Raw genomic sequence first — 22,579 nt, 5'->3', positions numbered from 1 at the left:
AATTTGTATAATCTGTTTATTTAGGGATGGTATTTCCCCCTCTATTTGTAATTTCTTGCTCCTCTTCACTCCATAGGTGAAATAACCCAAGAACTAGATAGTTCATTTGACAAACAGTGAAGTGCTATTCTTTTCTCTCAAAAGGGGTTTTGATTTAATTCAGTTTTTCTCTTTTCCTTCTACCCTCAGAGGTTGCTCTCTGTTAAGATAATCTAGATAGCTAACCAGATTGATTCCTAAAAGGCATATCTGACTGGAAATTTAAGTAGCTAATGCACACAAGCCAGGACAAGTTGTGTGGCTCATCTTTCTACAGGAAAGGGATTTTTGTGGCTGGTCTCAGTATGAGCATTTTGTGATCTCCTATTCATATTTTACAAAAAACTACTTTAGGCTGCTCACAAACACATCTTCTAAGTAAAAAAAACTTACAGGGGAGCAGCTGTGGATGACATTTTGCACGTAGAAACAAAATCTTTCTGGGCACCTTGTGATACACTCAGACTTGAAGTGTCAGTGCCTCAACAACCCCTCCGCATTCTCAGTTCATCCCATCCCCATCAAACCCGTCAGCTTTACCATGAGGCTTCCACCTGCAGGAGTAATGGAAGGGGAAACCTGTGGCCACCAGGTCTTGGGTCTGCTCTGATTCTGGCTGGCCTTTGAAGAGTTCAGAGGAAGTGAGAGGTTTTTTCCACAGTGGAGAGGTTACACAAAATCAATCCTGAGCATTCCTGTTGCTGCTGTGTTTGTCCTTGCTGCAGCAGCAGCAGTGCAGATGGATTGTGCAGCCCAGGGACTGACAGAGCGGAGCTGGGGCATAACTGTGCCACTGCCCCAAACAGGCAATAAAGAGAATTCACTCAGTGCCTAATTATTGCATTCCGTTTTGTTCTGTTTTGAAAACATGCTCTGGAAAACACTGTGCAAGAAGGCCTTTTGCTGAAAGGCCAGGCAGGGTTTGGCTTTTTTCTCTGGTTTTCAGTGATGTTGGCCTCAAATTGCCTTGTTATTCCTGCCTGTAGACCAGTGATGATAGTACCCTTACTTTTTCAAGCAGCTGGAGATCTTCTAATGAGGAATATTTTATACAGGCTTTATTAGAGTTCTTGTTTGTAGTCTATTACGATACACAGGGTTGTTGCAATGTGACTTCAGAATATGTAATGTAATTATTTGTGCTGAGTAGAAATACAGTTAAGGCGATGCTATCTATGCTGGGAGAAAATGACATTACGCTGCTATGACATTTACCAAAAATGCCTCCTTTTTCTATATTGCATTTGCTGTGTGTCACTTGTGTTGGCTGCTACAAAATGAAGGTAATGGATGAAAGAACAACAAAAGCATTTTGATTTTATTTTCTAAAGAAGTAGATATTTTGTGTTAACAGCACCTTTTCCCTGTGAAGCCAGGCTTTGTATCAGTTGTGATATAGTTGCTAATCTTTTCTGCCATCATTGTCAAAGGAAATTTATGAGGGGAAAAATGCCATTGGGTGCAGAAGACAAAATTTTATTTTTCTTGCGGCAGTAGGATTCAAAGACATAATTATTGTTTATCCTTTGTGGACATCATCAGTGTTGATAAATCCAATTACAATGTTTGCCATCCCTGAACTAATTCTTATGGCTTAGGCAAGTCAGCAGTGGAACTAATATGTTTAGCTTCTTATTAATAAGAAACAGAAATTGTCACTTAAGTGCTTGATCTTACCAATACTTGCTAGTGTTTACCTTACTGCTAAAAAAGTCTACCGAAACCTGGCTGAAAAGCCTCTTACAAATTTGTGGTGTATTTCCAAAGCAGGTGTGAATCAGCTTAAACAAGGGCATTTCTGAAGCTGAAATCTTATTTTTCTCTTTTTGCAGGGATCCCCAGAATTTGTATCCCCCTGAGGTCAGCAATGCAAAGCTTCAGTATGCTGGTTGGGGTCCTAAAGGGCAACAGCTGGTAAGAGAAAAAAACAAGTGTGCAAATGCATTTAGAGACTATGCTGTTATTGCTTGGAAGTAAAGAAACGATAATTCCTTTTTTGAATAGCTTCTTGAAACCTGTGTGGTAGCTTCTAGCATTTATTTCTGATTGTTCTATCATGTCATTTATTTATAAAATTCCCAAATATATCCATTCACTTCAAAGTAATCGTGTCTAAAAATGCAGAGAAAGAACACTTTATGAACGCTTTTTGAGAGGATGCACCTGCTTCTCCCAGCGTTGGACACAGGACAGATTATAGAGATAATAGTTTGATTTATTGAGCATCTCATTGCTTCACAAGGGCATCCTCAGACTTGCAAACTTGGCACTGGGGATATGTTAATATTAGCAGCCCCTTTTGGAGAATGCATCTCTCTAGAAAAGAGATGCCCTGAATTTGCCCTGGTTTTGTTTTTTTTTTTTTTTATTATTTTTTATTTTAAAGCAGCTCTGGGACCTTTCCAGGATCCACTCCTAATTCTGTCTGTTTTGCAAACAACCACACCACTTGACAGGGATTCATTATATTTCATGGAGCTATTCGTACTGCAAAAAGTCTTAAAATCCCCAGTATTTTACCCCTCAGCCACTACCATCCTGGATGTGTCCATTTTTCAGAGCATGTATTTCCTGGCCAGATCCCCTGGTTTCATTTCCTAGTGCAAATCCAATATTAAGTTTTTCCATATTCCAAACATTCTCCTTCTACCATAACAAGAAATGAAAAAGTGGCAACGCCTTTTTTTTTTTTTTTATATGGAAGCTTTATACCAAGAAATGAGCTTTGAAAGCTCATTAAAATAGAAAATCTGGCATGTATCTCCTGTTCCCAGTCCTCTCCTGGGGACTGTTTGTCTGTGTCCTTAACTAGATTGTTTTAAATGCTGTGACTTAAAAAACAAAACAAAACAAACAAACAAAAAACCAGAAAAAAAAAAAAAGAAAAAAAAAGGCAACAACAAAAAAACAGCAACAGGAGTCATTATAATTGCAAGTCTCAAAACCAGGCTGGAGAAAACATAACAGATATAGGATCAGGAAAGTCTTTCCTCTGCTCCAGCAGGAAAATTGTGTTTGAGAGTCATTGACCTTAAATCTGATCAGAGAGGAGAGTCAGCAGCCTTTACCTCCTTGCAAAACATCTTCTGAGGAGCTCTTTGCTTTCATGGCACACAGCTGGAACAGACCTCACACATCAATTGAATGAACAGCATCATCTTCCAATCCCCCCACCACGTGTAGGGAATACCTTTAGGACACAGCAAAGAGAGCCAGAAGAGGTTTTTTTCCTTCACTGCTCACTAGCTCTGTTTTAAGTCTAACAGAGTTCCACAATGTGTAACAAAACCTACATTTGCTAATTAAAAGCTAATATTGAGTGGCATCAATCACATTCTCCACCCCACAAGTGAGTCTTCCTTCCTTTAATAGAGTTTTGCTGTCAACTTGTGTGCCCTCAGCGCCTGTGGTCAGAGCTCAGAGCTGACTCACATCCTTGCTCACTTTACCAAGATGAAGGGCTGCACCTAATTTCCACCTTGGAAAGATCTAAGGAGATCTTATACCAAAGTCAAGATGACCAATTGACTGCCTCCATTGCCTTCTCTGCCAGAGTAAAATAACCACACAGAAAGGAAAAATGTTCATACCAAAATAGACAAATTGTATCTCCAACAGGAGAGAATACACAGTCCAGGAGAAGAAAAATCTTCTTTATTCTCAAATTTATCATTTAATCCTGATGAGGTTGATACCAATTTCCACCATTTTTTTTTTTTTTTAGCAATTTACAGTGAAAACTCAAAGCCCTAAGAATTCCTGAAGACATCCAGTTTCATGTATGTTCCTTCTGTGGGGTACAGGCTAAATATATTTAGGTACCTTTAAAAATCCCTGTGTTTTTTGAATTCCATAGGAATCTTGGAAAAAACTTGCTACAGGGAATTTGTTCGGCATCCTTTTTTTTTTTTTTTTTTTTTTTTTTTTTTTTTTTTTTTTTACTTTGAAATATGTAAAATTATTGGCCTTTAATTGAGGTCTTTTTTTTTCTGTTTTTGCACTTGGGATCAGGGTAGGTGAGGAGCAACCCCCTGGTAGTTTAAGCATTATTTTTTCATACTTCTAACATATGTGCCTTTTTGCTCTTTTCTTTGCCAGTCATTTACCTTGAAATAAAATTACAGCTGTAGTTTATAAAATAAACATGCTTTACATACATCATTATAATCTTTTTATAGCTAATAATCAGCAGAGGTTTGCCAGATGGAAAAAAAAAAAAAAAAGCTTTTAAAATAAGAAAAAAACCTACAAGAAGAATAAATGACATCTAGAAACACACCATGTTCACTGTTCAGTATTTCAGGACTAATTGGGTTACTCAGAATATAATTGCCAGCAAAATTCGTGTCACCTTCTGCGGAGACGCAAAGACAGAGGAAAAATTAAAGTCTATTAAAATTTGATAGTGGGAATGTGCCAAATGTGCACTGAGCTGTGTTGCAGGAGGAGGAGGAGGGAAAATATGTTGAGTGGGAGGGAAAGGAGTAACTGGGAGGTACAAGTCAGCTCCCCTGGTCCCAGGAGGATCCTGAGAGTGTTTGAGGGGGATCCTACTGCAGCAGTGAGGACCCTCAGTGTGTGCCAGCCCTGGTGTGCACACAGCAGCAGCCCCTGGGCACGGGCTCCATCCAATTCCATCTCCCAGGAAAGGTGGGAGCAAAAGGCAAGTGAGTTTTGCATCACCTTGAAGATACCCCAATCTTCAGGAAATAAAAACGCTTTCCCCTTGAAATCTCCTGGTTTGTTCTTTTTTGGCAACATAGAGGACAGGCAGGGCAGGAGAGTAAGAGGGCTTGGTTCCAAAATTTTTATTTTCTTTGTAGCTTCTGTTTCATCCTTCCTGCAGGAACTTTGGGTTGCTGTGCCTGACCTCCCTCTCCCTTGCAGTCTAATCATTCAAAAAAGAAACAAATGTGAAATAGAAGGGTCCTGAATGATCTGCATTCTCTGTGATTAAAAATATAGTGGAATACTCCCAGGAGCAATTTTCTATTTATCTTGCCTTATTTTGTCCTTCCTCATTAAATTATATGCCAATTTTTGGATGATTAAGTCCTCGGAGCACGGTTCTTGACTTTTACTAGCCTGCAGAATGCCACACATGCCAACTGAGCTGTTTAAATAAAGGCAGATATTGGATCAGAGAAAATCTGTCAGAAGATCAGAATGCAAAAAAGCTCTCACTTCTGGCATCTCAGAAAAAAATGCTTCAGCTTCTCTCTGATCTCAGCCAAAGTCTTGACAACTTAAATCTCACAAAGTTGTTGGAAGAATGGGGCCCCCACCAGTGTGAGCTCCAGAGTCATTAGAAAGAGAGCCACTAATTTCAATGCAAGAGGGAACACATTCCCTAAATCTGGCTGTTAATAAAGGGCTCATTGCTCTCATTTGTCCTACAGCATGACTCATCATTTATGCCTTTACAGAATAAGGGAAAAACACTGTTAGCTTGGAATAGCCATGTGATATATTCGCTATTTGTGGGTGTAAATGACTGTGCAAAATGCCTATGGGAAAAATCCATCCTTTCCCTGGTGCACCTGACAGCCCAAAGCCTCACTTGGTATTCATCTCATCAGCCCACTGGCCTTCAGCACGGTGCTTGGTGGTTTTTTAGTGAACAGACTGTGCTATCCTCAGTTTGTGTGATACTTTCCAGCAATATGAGGCTGTGGGTGGCATGACAGGACTGCAAAAAGTGTTATTCTGTGCCTTTGTCCTCTTCTGGATGTGCTTATCTGCACAAGAATCTTTGCTCCTTGGATTTCTTCTCTTTTTCTGATCGTGTCGTCTATGACTCAACAGCTACCCACTTCTGATTCTGCCAAAAAGAAATAAAAACCTTCTGTTAATTGATCTTATTGGAATATTTTACCAGTTTCATCATGTTCCATCTCATCTTCCAAGGCTCTGCCCACATGCTGAGAGCTCATGCAATGTTCCTGTGGTACATTCACCCCAACAGTGTCTAAGAAAAGTTAATAGATCCTGAACTCAGCTTCATAAAACTTGTGTGGCTGGCAGGCCTGGACCTGTCTATTTATCAAGAAAAGTAAGTGCAGTGTGAAGAGGTTTCCTTTGCTGTTTTTCTTGGCAGCCGAAATCAGGGAGTTCTTCAAGAGTAAGAGACTGTCCAGTGCATGTCTTTAACTGAGGTGCTCAAGGAATCCAATAAACCCAAAGCTGTCAGGAGGCTTTTATAGGACTTATCCCAAAATGAGCACATCCAGGTTCAAAGTATTTGCTTTAAGGACAAGCTAGGAATATCCATGGGCCCTGCTGCCAAAAGGAAGGAGGCCTGCTCTAATAAAATGCAGTGAATATTTGTCTGTGTTGACAGCACTAAATACAGTTCACAGGAGCTGTTAAACTCCAATATCAAAAGCAGAAGCACTTCTGCTCTGCTGCTACTTTCTTTTTTTTTCAAAATCAGAATCTGTAACCATCCTGACAGATATTAATGGTAATGGTGACACATCAGATGCTGGGAGAAGCAGTTTTGCACAACTTTAGAGACAGCAGTTATAATTCTAAAAACGTCTCTCTCATAGATCATAGTATTTATTCTTCTACAAAGAGAAACTTTTTTTTTTTTTAAGGTTCTCCTGGCCAGTCAATCTATTACTGTTTACACAGTTTCTTTAATTACCAAGAACATACAGGTTGGGGTTGCTGGAAGTTTTGTATTGTCCTTGCATTTTACTGCAGCCCCACAGAAGGGTCAAAACAGGTTTTTCTTGCATTCATAGGCAATAAGCCTTTTTCAGTGTCAACTCTTTTGGGGGCAGGAACTATCTCTTATTCCTGCAGATTGTGCTGCAATCAAGTTTATAATTGGTTCTAAGGTAACAGAAGTTAAGTTTCACAGCAGGTGCAGAAGATGCAATAAGAAATATCTATTTCAGGGAAATGAAAATTCCAGGGGAAAAAAATGGAGTGATTCTCCCAGCCTCTACCATATTAGGGCTTTGCAGGTGCCTTCAAACAGTGAATGCTGATGCTGATAAACAGCTTATTGTCATCAATATTGCTGTTTAAAGCACTGCAATACACTTAAGAGAAACATTGGAGGTTTTTTAATATATAAACATTTGAATGACAGATCCTGCTGCACATGATCAGAACCTACCCATCTACTTTATCTTTTTTTTTTAAAATGCTGTTGTACAATGTTTTTTTCTAACTAGATAGCTAGATTAAAACCAAACCAAAACAAACAAACAAACCAAACAAACAAAAAAAACACAAACAACCAACAACCACAACAAACAAAACAAAAAACCTGGGTAAGTGATGACACCTGGAACTAAACTGGAGTGACTCCTCTAATTAGGAGTTTTTTCCCTGCCTGAATTTGTGCCTGTCACACCAGCTTAGTTCCAGGCAGAAGGGCTGCACAGATATCAAGGGAAAAGGACCATTTTCACAGGAGGCACTGAATCAACTGCTGTTGTTCCTATTCCAGCAGAGCTTTTGAACTGCTTTGTGTGTAATTGCTGTAGGTCTGTTTGTCTCCACCATTCTTTCACAGATTTTTGCATCATTATTTTCAAGCTCTTGTTCCCTCACCTTTTCTTTTTGCAATGACATCTGAATCAATATTTAGCTGTGGTCTACTCTATGTAATTATTCTGGTTTGCTTATCTTGCTTGCTTATCTTGCTAGTTGCAAGAAGAAAGGCTTCTGCCCTGTCTTCCTCTCCCCACCATCCCCGAAGTCTATGTAAGCCCTATTTAAGCATAGTGAGGGATATTCAGACAAAATTTAACATGGTCCCTGCATTCTGGAAAAACAAGAATTTCAGCATAATAATGTGCCATCTCCTCATCCCTTCTTGAGCATTAGAATATGATATTTTAGGGAAATTTCAGTAAGATATATTGCATATACACTCAGCACCTGGACAGGTTGTTTCTTTTCCCTCTCTCCTCAATTATTTGAATTATTATTCAAATAATTCCACTGGAAAAGTGTTGTGTTTGAGGGGTTTTGTTGTTGTTTGTTTGGCTTTTGTTTGTTTTTGTTTTGCTTTGTTTTATTTATTGGGGTTTTATTCCTTTGATGCTCTCTCCATGGTTATAGTGGCTGCAGTGTCCTATTTTTAACTTCGCACATCCTTGTTGTTCCTTTGTCACCCCTTGGTGTTGGGTCCTTGTTTCCCAAAGGGAGGCTTTGGCACAGTCAGTGCTATGTTCTTTGCTGAGAAATGGTCACATCCCTCCCCCTCCCAGCATCCTTGGTACTGCATCTTCATCATGTGGCAAAAAACCAGGATATTTAGGATAACTGAAGGTGCTGCAATAAATGTTACTGAAGGAAGTTGTAGGAAATTTTATTTAAAATAGGATGTTGCTCTTTTTGTGGGCGTGAAAGATTTCAGAGAACAAAATGAAATTGATTATTTGCCATAGAAGTTTCACCAATAAATCAGAAAGTAATTGCCCTTACACCCAAATATGAGACAGGATGATGCAGGCATTTCCTCTGGGGGTGGGACACTGCCACAGGCTTCCTCTGTGATTTCTTATATGTCACTTTGTTTTCTGGTGAAGTTACAGCAATAAATTCCTACCTTTAAATGGACTCACAGAATTGATGCATTAAACGTCGCTGACATTCACAGTATGCATTAAGGAAACTGAATGTGTTCTTACAAGAAATGCAAAAATCTAAGGGTTTACTAGCTTAGAGGAACTCACCATCTTGTTCTTCTACAAGGAAAGTACTGAATTCTCTTCCTTTATATGTTACCACATTTCCTCACCTGCCACTTTACAATATTCCTAGTGGGAAAACACTCCAGCATTGGGCCAGTACCACTGAAAGTTATTCCTTCCTTTTACAGAAATTTCTTGAAATTTCAGTTGAGATTTATGGATATTGAACCACTCTTCTTTGTGAAGGGCAGTTTTCATTTCAGAGAAATATCTTCTTGTCTGTGCGTGAGGGTTCCTGGCATCTTACAAGTCAGTGTCAAAGGACAATGATGTCCTTTGAAATACATGGTTATGAAAAGTGTTATTCTTGAAAACTGCTGTGAAAATATTGACCTTTGACTTTAGATGGCAGCAGTCCTTGCTGAGAATGTGCTGAAGGAACAGACATTGGGATGCCACAAGCAGGACCGAGCAGTCCCACCCGAGGGACCGTGGAGTGTCCCACCTTGGCTTGTGGGGCTGCTCTCTTCTTCCCCAGAAGCTGCCATTCAACAGAGAGATGAGAAAACTTCATGAAAAATTCTGTTAGCTCTCCTCCTCACCTGCTGGAAGAGGTGTTGAGTGTTTCTACAACCAAGCCTCTAATTAAAGAGGAATATTGCAGTAACCAGCTCGATGTCCAAGGTCGGATGTGCACCTGGAGGAATCCTAAATCCCAATTGCCAGTTTCCTTGTGCTGACACAAATAATCTTTGTGCTCTTCTTAGTCAGGTGTTCTTTCTATAACACAATAAAGTATTTTAAATGGAACATTGTATCATCTCACTTTAAATAATCTAATTTATAGTCATGCCCTACATAACCATCAGCAATATTAGGTTATAGAATACATGATAATCCATCAAGCAGAACTTAAAAGCAGAAGCAGAGTTCCATACTAAATGATACATTTACTATTTCATTCTTTTATATAACAAGGCAGTTGTAAATTAAAATAACCCCATTAGAATACAGGGCAATGAAATACAAGCAGATATGATTCTTTCTCTTTGTTAAGGTGAAAAAAACCCCTTTTTTTCCCTGAAGAACAGAAAATAGAACATCATGTCTTTCTTGAAACATATATTTTTAAATCTCCAGAATTGTGATAACTGTTTATTTGGCTGTACTTTGGCAGATTCTAGGTGTGATTAGAATCTATGCATGTTGTGGTCTAACCTGCTCACAGAATACAAATGGAAATGCACAGCATCTGTAACGATGCAATGTCAAAAATATAAAAAACTTGTAGAAAACTGAGAAGAATATTAATGCACAGAAGCTGGGAGAATCAAGAAGAAAAAGAAAAAATATATATCTTCTGTATCCAGTTTAAAAGGAAAAAATGTGGGACTATATCTCCACATCATAGAAATCTGTCATTACCTCTATAGTCCATTACATGGGACTTTATCTCGAGTATTAGTTTCGACAATTTTAGATTGCATAAAGACATTTAAACCCATAAAATCTTTAAAACTCTACCGATTTCTTAAGAAAGAATCCAAGTGGGATACTTCCAAACAGGTTTATTAATAGATCAAACTCTGCTCTCCTAAATTCCAGGGCTTAATACTCTTTTTGCCATATTTCCTCTTGTGATCCTGAACTTCATCACCTCATGGTGTGTGCAGCATCAGCTGCTCCCAGCTTTGCAATTTCTCCTGGATTGAAAGTATGAGGTCCAGCAGAGCATCTCCCTAAATCAGCTCCTTCCTCACCTGTGTCAGGACAAATGCCCTCCACAGACCTCCTGGGTTATTGTGCTCATGTTGTTGACCCTGCAGGAGTTAAAGGTTGAGGTGGATTTGAATGTGAGGCTTCTTCCATTTATGTGGAGAAGGGCACATCTCCTTCTTCCTGACCAGAAAGCTGGTATCAGATTGTTCCACTGCTCCTTTCTTTCCTCCACCCGTACCCACGTCCTGCAAGGTGATCACCTGCCCCAGCCCCAGAGAGAAGTCACCTCCAAACCTGGAGGGCCACATCCTCTCTTGGGAACCCTTAACGCTCTGTTGTAGAGCTCTAGACACTGTTCACATAGGCAGGAAATGTTTCTTTATTTGAAGACATGAAGGAATGCTTTTTCCATTCTCTCCGACGTTTTGGTCGCTTTATTGATCGCATGCAACAAGAGCAAAGTTAACCTCTTAATGTCTGTTTTACAAGCTATATTGGCAGTTTCCAAGCTATGTGGATAAAATCAGGAGATTTGCATGATTTACTAGTGGTGACTCTCCTACACTTCCTTTCCCAAATGTGCAACCAAGGCCACTGAAGGCAGCAGATTCCTTGTTTGATTCTTGCAGTGGTTCTGGTGGTTTCCCTCGCACAAACCTTTGCATTTCTTTTCATTGCACTGATTTTCCTGCAGCTAAGCTCTTACACCACTGCAATCAGATGTCTTCAAGTCTTTCATGCCTGGTGACGAGTCATGAATATTGGTTTTGATGTGTTCATGGATCTGCAGGATTCTTACATACATCAGTCTTCACTTTTGTGTTTGCTGGCTGTACTGATCCCCTGGGTTTTCTCAGCTTCTCTGTCCTGAAAGCTTCCCTGCAGAATTATTTTAAACAGGTGTAGTCCTCCCCTGGATGTAAACATTACCTTTGCCTATGTTTGGGTGAGGTAAATTTGAATTAAACTAAGCTTTATCTCTTTGTGGCACACCTTCAGAAACTGCTATGTCTTCTAAATACCTGGTGCCTTAAGGAGTTAGCTTCTTACTTTGAATTAAAACAAAGACAAACCCCAGCATGAAAAGGTAGCTTTTTCTTTCAATTATTTATTAAGATGTGATTCTCTCATTGTGATGATTGTATGGAAGAGTTTCATTGTTTTCACTGGTCTTAATAATGACATTTTCAGCTTGTGAAGAAAAAAAAGTTGATTTAAAATTCTTTATCTCACTCCTTTGTCACAATTGTTATCCATCTCTTTCCTAAATTATAAACATGAACCGATTGATGGAGAGAATGAAAATATTTTGAAGTTTTTTGTCTTGTATCTTTTTTATCACCTGCTATCAAACTATATTTAAATGGCAACAAGAAAAGCCTAATTAAAATACTAGATCTTATTATGCAAGCTCACTGGTGATTAGCAGTTTATGGTTTTATTACCCTTTTTGAAGAATTTATAAGAGCTGGTGTAATCACATCATATGCATTAGGAAAAACACTAATGACAGAATACATTAATGACAGCTATTTGAACATCAAAGCTTGCATTTTATGAGGCTCAAAAGAAGAATTTGGCAGAATATTCATTCAATAATGCATAATCAATCAGCAACAAGCTTTAGAACTGATTTTGAATTGATCACACATTTTTCTGCTGAAGTTGATGTAAGAGCAGTAACTGCAAAATGCCAAGACCTTTCTGGTACAGAGCTCGTCACACTTCCTTGATATCCCAAAATGAAAATGCAATTATTGTATCTGCTTCAGGATGCTACATGGAGGAGGACAGGCCCAGGCTAATTCCAGGTGGTACAGACAGGTTTTCACTCAAACAACCAGCAGGGAATCTCTCTCTTTGCAGCTTTTCATCTTCACTGTCCTCAGCTTCCAGGTTTCATATGGCAGCAGAAAAACAAAGCTTAAGAAAGGATCTCTCCAAAATATTTGGATGGAATTAGAGAGCACTAGAAATGGTGGAGAGAAGGGAAGGGTCTTTCTGTATGTGCATTTCCAGGAAGGGTTTGACCACAATCAAAACTACTCGTGTCTGTGATCTGACATTTCCAAACCCCATTTACAAGCTGTGGCTCTGTAACAGACCTCAGCCAGCTATTTAGCATATAAATAAAGACATAATACCTTTCCACTTCCTGAACATATTGGTAAGATAAATCTCTGTATTTTCCAGAGACTTCCCGATCAATGTGATGAATAACACCATATAAATATGTAGATAGTTAATATACAGTTCAGCACAAAACATTCCCATCATTGAAACCCAAAAGAAAATGAACAGGAGTCAGACTATTCTAAGGAAGTACCTTATGCTGAGAAGTTAAAAAAGAAGTCCTTAATTAGAGAGAGCTTAAATCCCCTTGTGGGATTCTTGTGGTGGGTTGCCCACTAAGCTGCTCTATCACTCCCCCTCCCCAGTGGGCCTGGGGCAGAAAATTCTACGAAAATCTCATGGGTGGAGCTAAGGACAGGGGGATCACTTGCCAGTTTCCATCAGGGCAAAACAGACTTGATTTGGGAAAATCAATTTGATAATTTGCTATTAATTGTAACAGAATTGTGACAGTGAGAAATAAAACAAAAATAAACCCACTTTCACTTCCTACCCCTTCTCATCCATGGACTGTGGTGTCTGCAAGGCTGTTTCTCTCACATTCTCTCACTCCTCTCCCATACATACAAACCCAGCATTCTTACCCTTTTATAAATACATTTTCACAGATGTACTCGCAGTGTCCCTGATGGGCTCATCTTTGACCAGTGACAGGTCTGTAACTTTTCATAGATTTTTTTTTTTTTCTTTACTGATTCTGCAAAATAAGAACAAGCATTTCTGAGAGTTTTCTCAGAAGTTTTCAAAAAGTTTTAAAATTATTCTTCTTCTTTTTTTTATTATTCAAAATATTCTCTCAGGTAAACTGGTTTTCCAGTAAAAGAGCAGAAAGAAAAAAAAAAAAAAGGTTTAATGTCAAAACCAAGTAACAATGAAATACATTATGTTGGATGAGGAGAGAACAATATGTTTATTTGTAGTTCTATTTCCCCACTTACTGAGTCTTCCTTTTTGTGACTGGTCTTTTCCAGCCTCAAAGGAAGGTTGAACTTACTCTGAATTTAAAACAGGGTTTTGTGGTTTAACCCCAGCCAACAGCCAGGACCCACACAGCTGCTTGCTCCAATGGGATCAGGGAGAGAACCAGAAGAGTAAAACCTGGAGCACTCATGGATGGAGATCAAGACATTTCAATAGGGAAAGTGAAAGCTGTGCACACAAGCAAAGCAAAACAGGGAATTAATTCTCTGCTTCCCATGGCTGGGCAGGTGTTCAGCCACCTCCAGGAGGGCAGGGCCCCATCACATGTATCAGTGACCTGGGAAGACGATCACCATCACTCCAAAAAGTTCCCCTCTTCCTTCTTCTTGCCCCACTTTCTGTACTGATCATGATGCTGTGTGGTCTGGGATAACCCATGGGTCAGTTTGGGTCATCTGTCCTGGCTGTCTCCTCCCATCTTCCCAGGCACCCTCATCCTCCTCAACAGCGTGGCAGCACAAAAAAGCAGAAAATTCTGTGTAAGCCCTACTCAGCAATAACAAAAATATCTCTGTATTATCAACACCGTGCTCAGCATAAATCCAAAACTCAGCCCTGTACCAGCCACTGGGAAGAAAATTAACTCTACCCCAGCCAAAGCCAGCACACAGTGTCAAGGAAAGACTTTGTGCCTGTCTGTACATGAAGACCAGTTCTTGTTGGTCAAATTCTCCATGTCAAAGTGCCAACCTTTCCACATTATCTATTCCCTCACAGATAAATCCTGTGGGCTTGCCTTGCAGGATGCAAAGGTGCCTTTTAACGTGTAGGAAACTTCTCAATGTGCTAATAACTTAAAGTAATAAGCATCCAGGCATTAACTTTATGAGAAATTTGAGCGATGCAGCTCATTCAGTCGACAAGTTGTACGTTAGAAATTGTGGGGTAAAGAGAACATAAACTTAGAACGCCACCCTACAGCTGGAAAATAAATAGGAGCAGTAAAAATGCGGATTGGTGAGCATGAATTTATTTTCTTTTGATCTATGGAGAAGTAGGAATTTCACACACCTCTTTGGCTGGAAGGAAGGTGAGTTGACCAACTGTAAAAGGAGGTGTAGTGTTCACCTACAAAATAGTTGGTCACTGTGACTTTTTAAGTCTTAGGGAGATTATTTTCATTATATTCTTGAAAAAATCCATAAATTAATCCATTTAAGAGTACCAATATTTTAATTAATATGGCATAATTACTGAATACCACTCTGGGTCAGTTTGGTAGAGAGTATTATTTTAGAAGCCCTTAAGCAGTTGCAAAAGCATTTTAAATAAATCCTCAAATCAATCAGTGTCGTTAAGGCTCTTGTATGTTTGAAGTGAATTAAGTTTAATTTGTTGTTAGATCAAACATTTACCCAGCTGTATAAATTTATCTTACTAGATACTTAAGCTTAGACTTTTCTTCCTGTCTCACGCTTGTGGTCTAATCAGCGTCATATTCTTTTCTCCAGTTTTAGCTGGGTTGTGAAAGGATGCCAAATGGTTTGGGGTACTCAGTCCTAACACCAGTTGCAAACAGGCAGAGATTTCTCCCCAGACCACAGGAGTTAGTGGTGTGCTGATACCTGAGGCTAAAGGGGTTATAGCTGAAATTCACATGCTGAGCCACATAAAGCCAACAGCAAAATCACCATTGATTTTTATTATCCTGGGATTAGGTTGAAAAACCCCAAACTTTATCTTAATCCCCTCAGATGTTCTAGTTATTTTTTGTCAAGTGTTAAATCGTTTGGGCATCTGTTAAAACATTCAGCGGAAATAGAGGTCTTCTGCTAGATCCAGTGACAAGGCATTCCATATGTTAATTCTGATTTCTTTAGGAAAAACACTCGAGGTTTCATTGGTTTGCCTGTTGTTTTCAGGAAATAAAATGGTGAAAATACATTTTTCCTTTTATTCTGTTTCGGTCCATTATCTTGTAGAACATATGTCTTCCTTGTTTTTCCTTTGGTTTTTTTTTTCTGTAGAGTTAGCAGTTTCTGTTTCTTCAGTTTATGTGTGGATGTTTCCATTCTTCTTTCTTCCTTCAGAATACCTTCTCTTTTCTCTGTGTTTAATGTGTCTTGATGAAAAGGGACGTGGTATTCAACACAGGGCTCTCCTGACTTATCTCAGCTTGGTTTTCCATGCCAGTAGTTGTGTTCGGTGTTGGATTTTAAGGCACATATATTGCAAGAATGTCTGGATTAAAGTCTTGCTCAAATACACACACCAAAAGAGAAAAGACCTGAAAGTTTGGCCCTGCTCTTTATCTCCTCTGGATTATAGATTATCTCCTCTACAGGGAGGCATAAAACTGATATTGAGCCCTTCTGTCACCATTTTAAATTTCCCTGGGAGTGCTATGCAAAGCTGGCATAAAATAATGTAAAAGTGATGTCTGTACATATTTTTACTATTTTTCTTTACTAAAATTTCTTATCCTCTAATTAGCTGACAGTATTGATCATTTGACAGAAAGCGCTGCTTTGATGCCATGAAACCAAAACAGTAAAAATTCTTACACAGGTATTTTCACAATAACTTCAAATATGTTTCTAGCATGGGATGTGAGGTAATCCAAAGGCATTTCTTTCTTCATGAATATCAGAAGTCCAAAAGCTTTTTCTTAATTTGTAAGATACATTACACAGAAATATTCCTTGTGCTGCTTCAGTTATCTTTTATCTTGATTATGGTTGGCATTTTTAGGGTACAAGGCACTGTAGTTAGGAGGATAATTTTTAAATCTCCATGAGGTGCTGCAGTTTGGCTCTGAATTGTATGGGAGACAGTTTGAAGTCAGAGCACTATATTATTTTTCCACTGCATCTACCAGGTACCTCACACAGCCTGATGAGCGCAATGAAGCTTTGAAAGATCAAACAGTGAAGATGGAAACATTGCAATACTTCAAAAAGGGAAGGGTGGGAACAGGTTGTCAATCCACCTTCTTTATTTTTCCTGTAAACTCATAAAATATTGAATATAGTACAAAATATTGCAAACCTTATTTTGCTGGAAGAATCTGGGCAAGGGAAGGGTTGCAACACCTGAATAAATTCACTTGATTGTGTGCCTGTCATAGAAGAGCTCTTACCCAGGTGCCCCTTAGCACATTTAGTACTCAGACACAGAGATTTGGATTTATTTGGAGCCCAAGTATCTTATTCTGCTTAGCCTTCACAATTTTTATGCTCATTTAAACTTCAACAACCTCCCCATATGCAAATTAGCTAATACATAAAATTCTTTACTTGGAATCCCTTGTCTGGCTGCTCTGTTTACTAAAATTCAAGATAGGAAAGGGAATGTAGTATCTTCCACAATGTATTTTTTACTTTCCAAATCTATTCATTGAATGCAGCTCTCCCTAGTTTAAAAGGAAGAAGAGCAAGCTACAGCTTCAGTAATAATTCTTACCTTTAGGCAAACCTGCTATAACTCCTGCCAAAATTAAATTAAGATCTATACTTTCTTCTGGAATCTTTCCAGCTCATCTTTGGGTGAAACATATACCGTAATAGGATGTGAAACAGAAGATGAAAGCAAATATTTTTCTCAATTCTGTCTTTCCATAATATGAGAAATTGCTTTCTAGTATGGTGGTAAAGAGACATAACATTTATTCCAATACCTTCAAGTGTATAAAAACCCATCTGTAAATGTCTACTAAATTATATTAAGTTTGCATTTCAATCTAAATAGCTTACTGATACCCTGTTCAGTACATCTTTTCTGTTTGAATAGGGTTTAAAAATATGTTAAAGACAGGGATGGGGAGCAGATTAAAGCTGCCATGAGGGGAATGACCTCTTAGGCACACACAGTTCTATGGGACTGCACAGGATCCATCCAAGGGTACAGAGGAGATTAGCAGAAGTGTTCACTGAGCCACTTCCCATCATTTACCAGCAGCCCAGGCTAACTGGGGAGGGCCCAGGTGACTGCAGGTCAGCAAATGTGATGCCTATCTACAAAAAGAGCCAATGATGTGAGGTTGAAGGCCACGTGCTGGGTCCTGCATTTGGGTCACAACAGCCCCAGGCAGTGCTACAGGCTGGGGACAGAATGGCTGGAAGGTGGCCCAGGGAAAGGACCTGGAGGTGCTGGGCAACAGCAGCTGAACATGAGCCAGGTGTGCCCAGGTGGCCAGGAAGACCAAAGGCATCCTGGCCTGCATCAGAAATGGCCAGCAGGATCAGGGCAGTGATTGTCCCCTGTACTGGGCACTGGTGAGGCTGCGCCTGGAATCCTGTGTTCAGTTCCCTCACAACAAGAAAGACTTTGAGGCGTTAGATCATGTCCAGAGAAGGGCAACAGAGCTGGGGAAGGGCCTGGAGCTCCAATCAATGAGCAGTGGCTGACAGAGCTGGGATTGTTCAGCCTGGAGAAAAGGAGGCTCAGGGGAGACCTCATCACTCTCCACAATTGCCTGAAGGGAGGCTGAAGCGAGGGGGGATCAGCCTCTTCTCCCAAGGAGCAAACTAAAACAAGAGGGAATGGCCTCAAGTTGTGTCAGGGAGATTTAGGTTGGATTCTAAGAGCAATTCCTTCACAGAAAGGACTGTCAAGCATGTGAGGAGGCTGACCATGCATACCTCACCGTCTCTGGAGGTATTTAAAAGGCGTGTAGATGTAGGGGGACATGCTTTAGTGATGGGCTTGGGAGTGCTGGGTTAATGCTTGGACTCAGTGACCTCGGAATCATAGGATGGTTTAGGATGGAAGGGACCTTAAGGACTCCAAGGGTGTTTTAGAACCAAGTGATTCTGTGATTCTATAACTCTACTTAGAGCAAGACACATTTCATTTTGGGGTGAGGGGACAGAAACTGTGCTATCGATGACAGAGGAACACAGAACAATTTAACCACATGACCAAGACTGATGCCATGGAACAATATTTTTATTATTGGCTGTCTGAAGCTTTACTTCCTGATCAACATTTAAACACATAAATAAAGAACCTGATTCACAGGAGCATTTCACAGCAATAGCTCTAACAGCTCTCAAAACCTGAGCAATGGCATTCTTCATCTCATGCCCTCTAACTGAACTGTTCAGCTTCTGAAATGAAGACAGGAGTGAGAGAAATAAAGCTTGTATCAAAGCACCAAGGCTTCAGTTTGTTGTAAATTAGCATCTTTCTATTAGCTGATGGCACAGGAAGCAAGCTGTGGAAATCCTTTTTTTTTTTGACAGAAGATGCCATAAAACTGTGATATGTGATTTTGTACTGCCAATTACTGTAAAAGCTTAATGCTGTCTCTTTTTCTTTTTCTTTCTTTTTTTCTTTTTTTTTTTTTTTTTTTTTCTTCCCTTCAAATCAGATATTTATCTTTGAGAATAACATCTATTACTGTGCCCATGTGGGGAAACAAGCCATCCGAGTGGTCTCCACAGGAAAGGAAGGTGTTATTTTCAATGGGCTCAGCGACTGGCTGTATGAAGGTAGGACACAACACTTAGGCCAGCAGTTAGTTATGAATTTAAGTTACAGCCTAGAATTACAGACCTTGCTGGAATTAGACATCCAGCATTGCATTTCTGGGCACCGGTGGACCACGGGGCTGAAAACCTGCTATTCTAACAGTTGCCTGATGTGCTGGACTGGAAATAATGTGAAATGGTGTAAGAATTCTGTTTTCAGGCTGTTTTCTTTCCCTTAGTCCAAAGGTAATAAATCACTGGGCTTTAATGAACAGAACTGCTTCATTATTTAATGGCACCTGCAATCACTCATGGATGTGACAGCTTTCAAATCACAGAAGAGGACAGAAATAGGGAGGGAAAGGGGTTCTATCTTAAAGGAGAAAGCGAGGAAACAATTTTACTTGATTAGATGTTTTCCACAGAACCAGGTGAGCCTTGGAAACTGCCCAGATCTTGCTACCTAAAAAAAAGTCTAAAAGCAGACCCCAGTAATTGGCTTCTTTCCGGTGAAAATGGGCCTGACAGGGTGGAGGGTCATCTCTGGAGCACTCCTTTTCTTTGATCCTTTCAGCTGGCAAATGGCCATTTAGTGTCTGTGAGCAGCTGCTTGAAAAGTGATCTCAACTGCTCGTTAGCTTAGGAGAGGATCCTCACCACCCCCAGTTCTTCTGGGGGTTGCTGTAGGCTTTTAAACTAATATATGATAAAAATATAGAATATATAATAAAATAGAGAATAAAAATTTTAATACATACACCCATACACATATATGTGTGTGTGTGTGTGTGTGTGTGTGTGTGTGTGTGTGTATATATATATGTGTGTGTATATATATATATATATATATAAAAAACAGATATGTATCATGCATCCCTCTCTCTGTTGCTGACTATTGCTGGTGCCAGCAGTTCCTCCTCACAAAGATCCTGGCTCTTGAACCTGTCAGTGTCTCTTTCCTGTGACATAGCTTCCCTCTAAAGTCACACTTTATCCTACAGGTCCCAACGTAGTCCCAAGGTTTTCTTACCTTTACAGAAAGAAAATTTCCAGGTACATCTATTAACTGTGTCCTGTTGGCTGCTCCCAGGTTCTTGAGGCTTAATAGAACAGAATAGGTTACAAAATACTATTAGCAGTTAATAGGTGTAAAATTAGGAATCACTAGTTAAAGGTCCCTTAGACTCAGAAATGAAGGAATTAAAATAAATGAGGGGTTTTTTGCCCCTCCCAAAGATTCTAAACCCATAATTCAGTGTACAAACTCATCAAACATGTCAGTGGAAAAATCTGATAGGGTTTTTTTTTTATATATATTTAAATATGTTTTTCTACTGTAATACAGCATATCTGCAAGTAAATGTCCTCCTTGTGCTGTGAAAGCTCTTTGTAACTAGAGAACTGGCTACAAAGTAACAAAATGCTAATTTCCTTCTCCACTATTTATTGATGTGCTGGTGAAGTTGTGGGCAGGCTGTTTGACTCTGTAGGTCAAATGTGCCTACTACTACCCACGTTTGGCTGATAAACATCATTTAGTACATCAGGTCTCCTCAGTCTCCCACACAGCACCACGCTGAGAGGAGTTTGTCAAGCTCGTGAACTCAGAGCGCATCAGCAAGCCCAGGATGACACTTGTTTTGCTGACACGTATTTTTATTCAATTACAGGATTGCTCAGGCAATTTCTCGGCTGACATTGACTTTCAGGTTTGCCCTCTGTAATGAATTTGCTTGTTAACTTCATGTTAATGTGCTAGGGTAAGAAATGAATGTGTGGTTATCCCAAGCCAGGTTCTGCAACCTGTGGGGCACGAGGCAGATTGGGAACACTGAACCTGCTGTTCACTGGGAGTATGTTTGAAAGAAATTAGGATTTGGAAATGACACTTCGTGTCCTAATATAGTTTCTATTGAACTAAATCATTCTCTCATTTCACAAGCAAGGCCTAGAAGGTCCCACAGGAAAACCTGATTTAAACGTTCCCAACTAATGGGAATCCAGAATCAAATCCAGAGCTGGACTGTGTGAGCTGAGCTCCTTCTCTTGTGCAGTCCTCATGGAGGCAAACCTGGGACTGGTGTCAGGACTGAGGACTTTGTGCCAGGTGCTTGAACAAGCTGTGGTGTCGTTGGGTCTGTGGTGCTGAGATGCCAGCTGTCTACCTGCATGGATGGATGGAGCAGGATCCAGAAGAAGCTGGATATTCCATGGGGATGAATGGTTAAGGACAACTGAGAAAGGAGAGAGAGCTCCCCAGTGGGGTCCAAGAGAATCCATTTATGGTTGCCAATGAACTTTAACTTGGGATACTCTGCCAACACACATTTGTTTCTCCAAAGTCTTTCCTTTTGTTGGATGCCACCATTTCAACGGGATAAACTTGGACAGCATTTTAAATCCAAACTTTCCTGACTGGAAATACTTGAAAACTTGGCAAAGACTGACGTGTGCCACCTCAAGACTGTTTTTGCTCTTCACCCTTTCCTGCTGTGGCTTGTAGCCGTGCCTTCCCCACCTCCCCAGTCGAGCTGGGCCGTGTGCTCGGGCCCGTGTTTGTTTGCACTGCCACCATCTCAGAGAGCTACCAGGATGAGTGCTGAGCATATGCAGAGATCTGCCTCCATCTGTGCAGCCAGCTCCAGCAGATAGTCTGCAACGGAGCTGTGAGAAGCAGGATCACGGAGAGTTCGGCGCACTCCTCTTCCCTCCCGTGCTCTTTTTGCTGCTGGAGTTCTGTGACCCCTGGCAGCGACAGCAGAGCCTCCGTGCAGCGCCCGCTGGCTTACTGTGACAGCTCACAACCTGCCCCTCACCTCCCCTAAACACAGCCCAGAAAATAAAACTGGGTGTTTTCTATTCGAGGAAGGCGACTTTTAACCACTTTGATCTACGTCGCAAGAGCGCGCCAACAGCAATCCCCAGCTCCACTCACTGAGAGCTGCTTGCCGATGGCAACCCAGCAGTGCCAGCCTTTGGGGTGACTCCTGACACTTCACGTGTGTGGCAGGCCCGGGGGGACACTTCTCTTCACGATGTCACCGCTCTTGTCACGACAGAATAGATGTGCTGCACTATTAATCACGGGTTTTTCCTAAGCCCAGAAGCACGGCAGATCTAGAGTAAATTTGACAGGCTTTTTGCCCTGGAAAAATGCAGAAGTTCATTTCGATTCAAGTTAAGCTCTGCTTTTGTAAATCTGCCAAAGGAGAAAAAATTTCTTCGAGGTATTTATGCTGATCTGTAGACTTTTGATAATATAGTGAAAAACATTTCAAATCAATCAGAGCTTAATCTACTTACTGCATTTAGCTGGGAGGTTATAGATTGATACATAGATTACTGTAGCATGAAAGCATAGATTAAGCATGGGGTTTATTACTAAAATAAGCAGTGACAATGTTTTCATAGTCTGACTTAACATTTTCAGAGCTGTGCCTGATAGATGCTCGTACTAAAATCGAGTGATATCCTATAAAACAGAGTTTAAGGTTCCGCCGCTGAAATCAGCTACACATTTAAATGCATAGCAGCAGCAAAGAGTGGTTTTTATTTCAGTTTGCTGCATGATCATTGTTGGTTTGAGAATATGTTTTAGCAACGATAAGCCTTACAGATAATTTTAAAGCAAGTGCTGGT

The 22,579-nt window shown here is 40.1% G+C and overlaps 1 protein-coding gene across 7 annotated transcripts in view; it reads left to right on the top strand.

Annotated features, from left to right (window-relative positions):
* The window catches only part of DPP6 (dipeptidyl peptidase like 6), a 541,800-nt gene that overhangs the window by 442,054 nt on the left and 77,167 nt on the right, over positions 1–22,579 (top strand). For all 7 annotated transcript variants that reach the window (XM_040056360.2, XM_040056368.2, XM_040056348.2 and 4 more), the window contains exons 7-8: positions 1,872–1,953; positions 18,841–18,961. In XM_040056360.2, coding sequence (XP_039912294.1) covers positions 1,872–1,953; positions 18,841–18,961 — 203 coding nt within the window. The remainder of the gene's footprint in view (positions 1–1,871; positions 1,954–18,840; positions 18,962–22,579) is intronic.

Source organism: Hirundo rustica, chromosome 1 (assembly GCF_015227805.2).
Source record: "Hirundo rustica isolate bHirRus1 chromosome 1, bHirRus1.pri.v3, whole genome shotgun sequence".
Taxonomy (NCBI): Eukaryota; Metazoa; Chordata; class Aves; order Passeriformes; family Hirundinidae; genus Hirundo; species Hirundo rustica.
This window is presented reverse-complemented; position numbering and strand designations above follow the sequence as displayed.